This window comes from Pundamilia nyererei, unplaced genomic scaffold, assembly GCF_000239375.1.
Source record: "Pundamilia nyererei isolate P.nyererei 1_Seehausen unplaced genomic scaffold, PunNye1.0 scaffold00200, whole genome shotgun sequence".
NCBI lineage: Eukaryota > Metazoa > Chordata > Actinopteri > Cichliformes > Cichlidae > Pundamilia > Pundamilia nyererei.
The window spans coordinates 924,149-933,948 of NW_005187601.1; the positions used below are offsets into that span (position 1 = coordinate 924,149).

Sequence of the window (9,800 nt, forward strand, 5' to 3'; positions counted from 1 at the left end):
TGAACCCACACTGAAGTGTTTTTATATATGAGAAAGCATGTAACCTATGTAGTTATAAGATTATATGTTATAAGATTGTGCCACTTGCTGTGTAAGATTTAATAATTAGGATTAATGTGTGATGTTTGACCGTGTCATGACCTATTGTGATAAGCCAGAGCAAGGGGTAGTCAGAGTCCTGACTGGCCTTTGGCCAAGACCTTGGCCGCTACCTGACCCCTGCAGCTGTGTTTGGATGGGTGGGAAAGTTACCCAGCAGCAGGGGGCGGGGATACTGGTCCCTATATATTAGATGACCAGAGGACACCCCCAGCTCGTTTTTCCCCTCTGCTGTTTCTCTCTGTCCGTCTCTGTGTTGCTCTTTTGTCTGTGCTTAAGGCTGTACACCCCAGGGTTTTGCTTTGCTTGCTTTCTGCTATGTAATTCTCTTGCTAAATGTCTGTATGTATTTTTCCTGCTGTTCATATGATTCATTGTATTAAACTCTGTTCCAAGAATTCTACTCTTTTCCAGAGCATATTTTTAAGTGTCTTGATTTTAATTGGATCTAAAAGGGTTGGATCTCCACATCGTTGGTGGGAGAAGGTTATCAGGATGGCTTCAAAATTTGCCACCACAGCACCAGTGCAGGGTCTGAGACCCGGTTCTGGATTTCACCCCAATACTCGAAGCTGATCCGGGTGCTGTTGTCTAGAATATAGACGTCTGTGTGTCCCTGACCCACCATCAAACAGTCAGGCTGATGTTCCTTTACTGCTTTTAAGCAGTTTATTTCGTTTATTTAACAAACTTCTTCTTTTTTTTTTGAGAAACATAAAAAAATACTCAGTGTGCGAAAATGATCATTAAAAATAACTTAATGTAAATAAACTGAGCTGAGTGCTGACTGCATGAAACTCATCCTGCAGCAGCCAGCTCGTGTTCACAGAAAAAAAGACACAAATTCGATCACGAGCTCTACTTTGTTATTTCTGCAGATGAAGCACAAATCTTGTGTGTTGCAGCATCCTGGGGAAGTGAAAGCAAGGCTAAGCTAGGTTAACGATTACATTTGGTACAGGATTACAGTTACAGACTTCAGGAAATGAGGGTTAAATGAATTAAAAAGTAGTTTTTGAAAAGTGGTTGCAATACATCTTAGATCTGATATTATGAAGAGTACAAACTCACATATCTTCCTCTAAAGTCGCCACAGTCAGTTGACACCTGGGCGAGTCCCGGTGGCAGCGTCTGGGCTATGTAACCCAGGTAGGCGGCCAGAGCGAGCAGAGCGAGCACGCCGAGGCAGATGAGGAAGATGCAGCGTTTGGACAGGACCAGGAAGGGGCTGATGTAGTGTCTGTGACGCACATACTGCACCTCCTCCTCATCCTCCTCCTGTACCAAGTAGCGGTACTCGGTCCTCTCTGGAACCTCGAATGCATCCTCATTCATCTTCACTCTGGGTCAGGAAACGGAAAATGATAATGACTTCACCTCAGACCAGATCAGATCTCGTCTGCATGAGGGGGACACGGGAATTATGGTCCGTCCAAAATGCATGTTTACAGGTTAGACATCACCAAAACACACTCCTCACACATCAGGAAGATTTCTATCTGATGCTTCCAGCACCACAGTCACTGGGATGATATTAGTCATGTAATGAGCAGTGCCTGCTGTATAACAAATATGTGCTTTAGTTCTCCACAAAAAATAAAGAGCAGCTTGATCAGAAGCCTTTAATTGAGTTTCGCTCAAAACCAGCTGTTGTATATCTTCTATATAAAGTAGCTCCGGTCCAGCTAACCCGACATCTCTGCAGAGAACTTCTGAAACATTCTTCCAGGCTTTTGTCAAGCTCTTGATTTAGAACCTGATTACGAAGTTACCCATCGGGGTGGATGACATTCTTAGCTTTAAAAACCATTTCTAAACTTTTTGTTTATACCCTCACTCTCACTGCCTCATAAACAAGCTGAAGCCTCCATTTATGGCTCTAAAAATGAGACTCCCATGTAAAAATACCCGACTATAAAGCACTACAGAGAAAGTTTACAGCCTGCTACAAAAATACAAACTGTTTATTCTGTTCACAGCAGCTGTAAACGAGGTAAACGAGGTCATTGAACTGGAACTCGCTGTTTGTGCTGCTGGTGCCCGTTGGAGCCTTTTAATGTAATTATCAGACTGATCTGCTGTGTGGTACAGACAACCCAAGACATCTGTACTTCGGTTGTGGTCAGTGTTTTATTAGTCTGTCACTCAGCACTTACAGTATTCAAGCACAGTTTATGGCTGGAGCTTGCTAATCAGGGTAGTTAACATTCAATTCCATTCAATTTTATTTATATTTTAGCGCCAAATCACAACAAAAGTCGCCTCAAGGCATGAATCGATAACTTGGCAGTCCATGCTTTCATCCAATTAAGACTCCAAATAACTGAAAAAAATAAAAACACACATGAAGGGTGGAGCTTAAAACTTGGAAGCCAGAAACAGATGAGTGATGTCACAGTGGCCCCAATCCTTCTTTTATGTACAGTCTATGCATACATCAGGGTCAGCAGCTGTGCTACAGAGGGAACAGCTGATTTTACTGATATGCAGTGTGAATTGTGGCACCTTGTGTATTGTTCTTTGTGCGAATTCTAACCAATCTGTTCAGTTTACCTCAGGACCAGCTGTACAACGTTCCCTCCACATTCCCCCCATTCCACATTTGTTCCCACCAGTTTACAAAATAACAAGAAACATCAGGAAGAAATGTGCCGATGAACAGAACTACTTCTACACAAACTCCAAAATGACCAACAGACAGAACATACAGCAGCTGGAGTTGACTGAAATGCAGAATACAGACTGCTCAAATCAAAAATAAGATTTTATATCCATCAAAACTTTGTTATCGCCGGTATTTTTCATACGTTCAAATAATGAGAAGAACTTCTACTTTGTGACAGGCTTCTAGTAACAACAGTCTAGTAAGTGCCTAAAGACACGATAACAACTTGGTTTGACTGGTTGAAGTGAAAATGAGTGAAAAAGCAGCCAATTCCCAAAGAAACACGCGAAAGCCTGGAGAACTACTGCTGAACATTAAACAAACACGAAACAGAAGAATATGAAGACATGAGGAGCGGCTGTCCGACACCAACGAAAAAAACTGTGCGGGAACAATAACCGGACGTGCCAGAATTAATCAGAGCTGCCAACAGGTTACAGCGACTTCAACGTGTAGGCTCAGCGTTTCAGCTGCTCGGGTCACAGATTTCTCTCACAATTAACCCAAAAAGAAGACGAGAAGCTAAAAGAGCGATTTTGTCTGACGTTAATATGCTGTCAGCGCTTTTCGCCACAATGCACTTTTCCCTCAGCTGCAAACAAGTTGTTCAAATGTTATAAACAACTTGTTGGGCTGAAATCTGTCAAACTTGTTTCTCAGGATTAAGCCTCAAACAACATTCGTGTCACAGGTTAGATCCTGCACTCAGTTTTCAGCAGTGACTTTTATGCATCCCTGTTTTTTTTAATCCGGGTACAAAGTGTCACAGTGACATAAATAACGCATAAAAACAAAACCCTTTATGGCAGTCGATGACTTTTGGGCATAACACCGTTCCTGCCCTCAATCTAAACTTCCTCTCGCTCGACAGATTTATTACTAACGCCTCAGATAACTGCAGAAGAAATTAACATCGCAGTTTCTTAACTTACCATGTCCTATAAACTGCCAAAGAACGCAAGAAAGCACAAACTCTCCAAAAACCTCAACAGTTGACGCGTTTAGTTCTCCAGTGGGCGGAGCGCGGACATTCATGGACATTTAAAGGGACACGAAACTTAGAATATACGGGAAAATAAATAAATAAATAAAATGATTTAAAAATCGGCCCTGATTAGCTAATCACAATGGTTAAACTAACATACACCCCAAACTCCGTCTGTGGATTTCCACATTATCACACAGGTGTTTGTTAATAGGATCGTTTGTGATTACTAGTGCGGGCCAGCAATACCATGTGTAACTGTATTAAATGCAGTAATATATTACAGTAACATACCAGGTATAAAAGGTTAACCATCAAACCATGCTGACTTGTGCTACAACCAGACCATTTCAGTTTCTGTGCAGGGACGAGGAAAATGGATATTACATGTATTTTTATTGCACACAAAAAAAGAAAGACGAGACTGCAGTGGAGAAACGCAAACTGTGGACAGAAAGAATTGCATGATTTACTAACACAACTTCAGTAAAGCGTGTGAGTTATCATTGTTCATGTGCTGTTTGTTTTTAGAATAGTTTTTGTTCCCTAAGAAAATACATAAATTTTTCTTGTATTTTGATTAGTGGAGATGTAATATCGCTTGGACTCCATAGGATTTTAAGTGGGCCACAGCACTCTTGACTTTGGGAATGGCTGATTTAAAGTATAATAAGAAAGTTTGTCTCTATGTGCCAATTATCAGGACACAAAGAAAGGATCCAGTGCATCACAAAGATTATACCCTAAGTGTCTGAAAAAGAATAATTTATACAGTGAGGTTTAAATAAAGTGGCAGAACTGTATGTGGTTATTAGCAGTTATATGATAATAAAAACATCTAAGCAGAGAACAGCAGCTGCCTGTGCTCAGCAGCCAGTGATACAAGGAGAGGATGTTCTTACCTTCCTACTACAGCTGCTGAATGTGCAACAGTGCACGGATGCTTAGTTGAGCATGTGGGATATTACGTCAAAAAAAATAAAATCATTAGAAATGAGAGCAGTCCCATTTTAAGGCAATTTGTTATCCACTGGGTGGCAGCAGATTTCCTAATGTCACATAAGGACAAACACGAATACTCAACCAGAATTCCATGAATGAACTTTTCCAGGTAAAGGCTCTTTCAGCTGTCTCAAGTGGTAGAGCATATGTGGGAGCCATCGTCTGTATAATGTAGTTATATATAATGTAGTTATATATAATGTAGTTACCCTGATGTAACCCACTGGTCCCATTTATGAAATCTCACGATGAGCATTTCTGCTGTTGTTGTTTTGGTGTTTTAAAGACAGATTTTAACCACAGGGGTGCGAATCTGATAAGATAAGATACGGTGGACAGTTTTCCCCACTGACTTCTATAAGACTGGAACACAACCACAGGATTCACCCCTATATTAGAAAGAATGCACATTCAAAGCACTTTTCATACTTGATCCATGTCTTGTGCTCCTCCTTGTCCATTATGGGAGCTTGGTTTGTTATTGGAATTCACCGATCTAACCACTAACTTCTTGAGCTCCACGAGGTCACCAGTAAACCACTCGGGCAGGTTTAGGGTTAGGTTGAAGTAAAACATTTCAGAAAATAGAAAATGTTACCCTTTAAACAAAATTAATTTGCATTTCAGTATCTGTGTGGAAAGAGGTTAATATCTGACTACAGCTACTCTGTCCATTTAAGCATTTGTTAATTCTGTTATAGCACTGTTGATACGCTGCTCAGTCCAAAGGGATCAGCTGTTTTCTTGAGGTGGTTTCAAGTCTAATTAGAAAGAAACAACAACCTTCCCCAGATCTTTGCTCAGCTTTCTGCCTTTGAGGTTGTTATTTACTACAGTCAGTATATATCACAGATACAAACACAGGGGCCTAAAGCTGGCTCTATAACGACAAATACAACAGAAGCCACATTAGTCAAATCAATATGGATCGATGCAGAGGACCGCCTACACGTTCTCAGCATTCGTTAATAGTTTGATCTGTGTTGGGATCAATAGGGAAGCAAAAGCAGGAAAACTGTGTAAAGATAAGAAATGTTGTTTGCTGGCAGGGACGCAAAGTAAACCAAAAGTAGTGGCAAACTCCAAGAAGGAAGAGTCCACACAAAGAAATAAATCCACAAAGGAAAACAAGCAAGTAAAGAGCCAGGGAGAAATGGAACAGGATAACCAGCAAAACCAACAAGACGAAGAAATGACATGTTCGAACATGTGATGATGGACGGGATATGTACAAATGGGGACAGAATTATTAGTCCCCTAATGAAAATTTCAATTTTGGAAAGTATTTCCCAAAAGCTTTGTTTGACAGCACTGCCAGCTGCCAGTACTCCGGTTTTAATATAAAACTGTAACAGGGACAAAGCAGACAGAGTAACCAGTAAAACATACACTCAAACTTCAGGACAATACAAACAACTCCACCTAAGAATTACAGCAACTAACAATAACCATCATGCAGGCCATGGCAAATATAGATGAGGACAAGATTATTAGCCTCATTTACCAAATGTAAAGTTTTTGTCTAAATCTTTCCAACTGCATTTTTTCAACAGAGCAAAGGATTTTCAATAGTTTTCTCAAAAAAATTAAAATATTTTCTATTTGCAAACGATAACAGAACCATTTTAGAAAAAACAAAGATTACCAGGATCAAAATTACAAGCCCTCAGAAACTCCGTTTTGCATTTATAGTTTGTATAGTTTTATATATTTTATACAGTAATGAAACCTTTCTGGGGGGGTTTGTACGAAGAGAGCAAAGTGAACCTGGGAGAAATTCCTTGTTTGTGTGCAAATATTGGCCAAATGAAAATGATTGTGATTCTGGCCTCTTTATTGAGCCACAAAATCACTGCTGTGCAAGGCTGTGGGTTAACTCTGTAATGCTCAAAGTTTGTAAAATCACTGGTGGCCTGCAGGCTGAGTGAATACAGGATCTGTTTTTGTGTGTCTTTATACACATTTGCATGTATAAAGAGTGGCAGCTTTAAGTTTTGTGAGAAATATTAATGTAAAATCTGCAGGGCATCAAATGTGAGATGTAGTGCTTAACATTTAAGTTCTATATCTAAAAGTGTATCTTTTATTAGGTTGTAAACACCAGCGTTGACGACTGTACCTGTTAGGTTGTTAAATGTTGCCATTATTGTACTGAAATTTGTAAGTCTTGGTTCTTGGTGGGATCAAAGACCTTTGTTTCTGACCCCTCCCAGCCTGTTGAATGGTGGGGGAGGCTGTAGTGTTTTATTATAGGCACATCCTATGTGAAGGTTCTGGTTTCTTGCTTAGTAAACTTCCTGCCTTTATGACTCTTTGGTGAGCAGGAGGTCACACAAACGGCTGAGCCTTTCAGGGAGCTCTGTTTAGTTTTAGCAGCGGCAAGCCTGCGCTGCGAGGAGGAGAGGAGGATGGCAGCAAAAAGGAAGAACCTGGATATAAGAAAGTATTTTTCAAAGAAACCTGTACTTAAAGCCAAATTAACTCATAAAATGTGTCCGTCGTAATAACGTTACAGGCTATGCTAGGCTTTGGCCCACATCAGTCTAAAACTGTATGTAACCATGAATAACGTGTTTTGGAAACTAACTGCACAACAGGCGGCACTGTTAGTTCTCTCAGTCTCCCAGAGCAGCATTTCTAATTTTGATTGAAACTGTCAGAGAAAACGGCAGCCTCGAGCAAGCCAGGATATTAGTTTACAGAGGAAGTTAAAATTATATGTCTAATGTTAAAATGTTGGTAACACAATCATTTCATCCTAATGGTACTGACATATTCATAGGGTTCATTTTTGAGACAAAATATCATGAGGTAGTCATGATTTCGCAAATAATCCACCTTGTAGTGCAGTTTGCACAAATTGTTTTAAAAATGCACTCACGCTACAAACATTACAGATGAGTCAAGATCTGCACAAATTGACAGAAACACATTTTATTCTTATTGTCATGTATGTCTGTTAAGATATTCATTGTGTGTACTCATGTTGTACAGTGTTTAACTGCATTATGGTTACTGGGGTTTAACAGAGACAGTATTTTAGTTGTCACCACAAGGAGGCACTGTTTCATTGTAAGAGCACGGATGCTGCGTCATCACGCCCCTAAGAAGAAAAAAGTATAACACAACGAAAATGGCACCCATGAGGAAAGTTTTGCCGCGTGTTGATGTGGAATAAAGTTCCCAAAATATTAAGGACATTTTTGCCTCCGTCGTCATTTTCCTTCGAGTTGATCGCTGTCGATGCTGCAATACTCAACAATGTCCTATTTGTCAGGTGACAGAAGAACCAACACAAAGCTCAGAGAGTAATGGTTACACAAGATCACAGGTGGAATCACAGTGATGACGCGACGAATCCTACTTCCGGGTCTAAATGTAGTCTGCGTTTAATATGGCTTTTGTGTTGTTAACATGTTTAATGTTATGTATTTTCTTCTATTTGATCTCAAAAAGCTCCTAAAACAGTCAGTGATCCCTGTTGACCTCCCTCGGCTTTTATTACCGCTAATCATTTATCCTAACCTTAGGATGTAACTACAGCCCAGCCCATGCAGCAGTATATGAATGACTAACCTCGTATTATGGATGGATTATCTCAGTTGTTCTCTGGCTGAAGTTTGGTCCTTTTACAGCATCCTGCCATGCGATTACATTTGTTCCTGACCACCGAGAACACTCACGTTAACTTTTATCCAGTGGAAAAAAGTTAGCTTGTTTATATTATGCTAACATAGCTGTGTCGCTAGCGGTCACGTAGCACATCATTATATACCAGCTAGCCAAACTTCAGTAACCCTACAAACGTCACTGCTGTTTAGTTTTCTGTCTTCATTTATGCTGGAAGTGATAGCAGAGCTGTACGTTTTAATTTGTTTCCAAAACCCCGCAGTCAGGACATGCTATATTGTATTTAGATAGAAGCTAGCGAGCTAACTCCCTGCTAACTTCTAACTCCATTAAATGTCATAAATTCCGTTTTCATGGATGCCTGGATGTTAAACTCAATTGTTACACCTGGTAGAGCAGAACGCTGATCATTTTATTAAAGATGAAAAACTTTAGACAGTTTTTCAACTCTCAGTAATGCCACAGTGATAGTTTGATATATGGACCTGCAGCGGAGTTTAGACCCAGACACGGCTAGTGACGTCAGACTGAACAACATCAACCGGATTCTTAGATGAGTAGTTTTATGGACAAAAACCAGCAGGTCATTCAGTGTTCCCTTAGTGCTAATGTGTAAGAGATGTTGGTGCACTATAACTGAAGTAATTTTGTTAAGTCCTTAAAGTCATATTCTTTTATTGTGATGACTGTATTTTAAGCTATTTTTATTTTAGCATGATACCTGATTTATATGGAATATGGCTGAAGTAAATTAAAGTCTAAAATACTTAGTCATTTGTTTAATAGTACTTTAACATTATATAATTCACATATAAAACTATGAATTGTGATTTTAAATGGTTTAAAAGCATGTAGAATAGCATATGTAGGCTAGTGTATTTCTCCTTTTTTTTATCAAGAAGCAAAGACAAAAAGGAAAAAAAAAGAAACAGGGCAGGGTTCGGCGGTGGAATCATCTGTCCCCACCAACGCCACAACCAAATCTATGCCCTTGTACAGCATATAAAATGGTACAGGTACACATCCAGTGTAATATCACTTCAAAATGCATTTTTAGCAGAACAACTACAAAGACTCCAGTGAGTGACTTAATCGACACATTGTAGTCTACAAGAAGGCAGTCGGTGCTTGTAGAGGCTACGCTTGAAGCCACTGAGGTGTTCGATGGGTTGATGCCACTGTTGTGAATGAAACCTTTAGTAACTATTGATAAAGTCCAATAAATCCAGCCGTACTTATCTTGTTCAATTTACATCCAGTAAACAAAAGAAAAAAAAAAGGCTCCTACAGTGTTTCTGGATCTGTGGATTTCATCGAGGTGGAAGGAATCACAACGACAGAAGAATATGTGAAGATTCTGAAAGAAAACCTCGAGCAGGTTTCAGTCTGTCAGTCTGAGTCACTGCTGTCTTCCAACAT

The 9,800-nt window shown here is 39.8% G+C and overlaps 1 protein-coding gene across 1 annotated transcript in view; it reads right to left on the reverse strand.

Annotated features, from left to right (window-relative positions):
* The window catches only part of LOC102213240 (para-nitrobenzyl esterase), a 21,750-nt gene extending 17,968 nt beyond the window's left edge, over positions 1–3,782 (reverse strand). The window contains exons 1-2 of the mRNA XM_005747604.1: positions 3,697–3,782; positions 1,171–1,441 (exon numbers count right to left, since the gene is read on the reverse strand). Of these exons, the coding sequence (XP_005747661.1) occupies positions 1,171–1,434 (264 nt within the window). The 5' untranslated portion in view covers positions 1,435–1,441; positions 3,697–3,782. The remainder of the gene's footprint in view (positions 1–1,170; positions 1,442–3,696) is intronic.
* Positions 3,783–9,800: the final 6,018 nt, after the last annotated feature.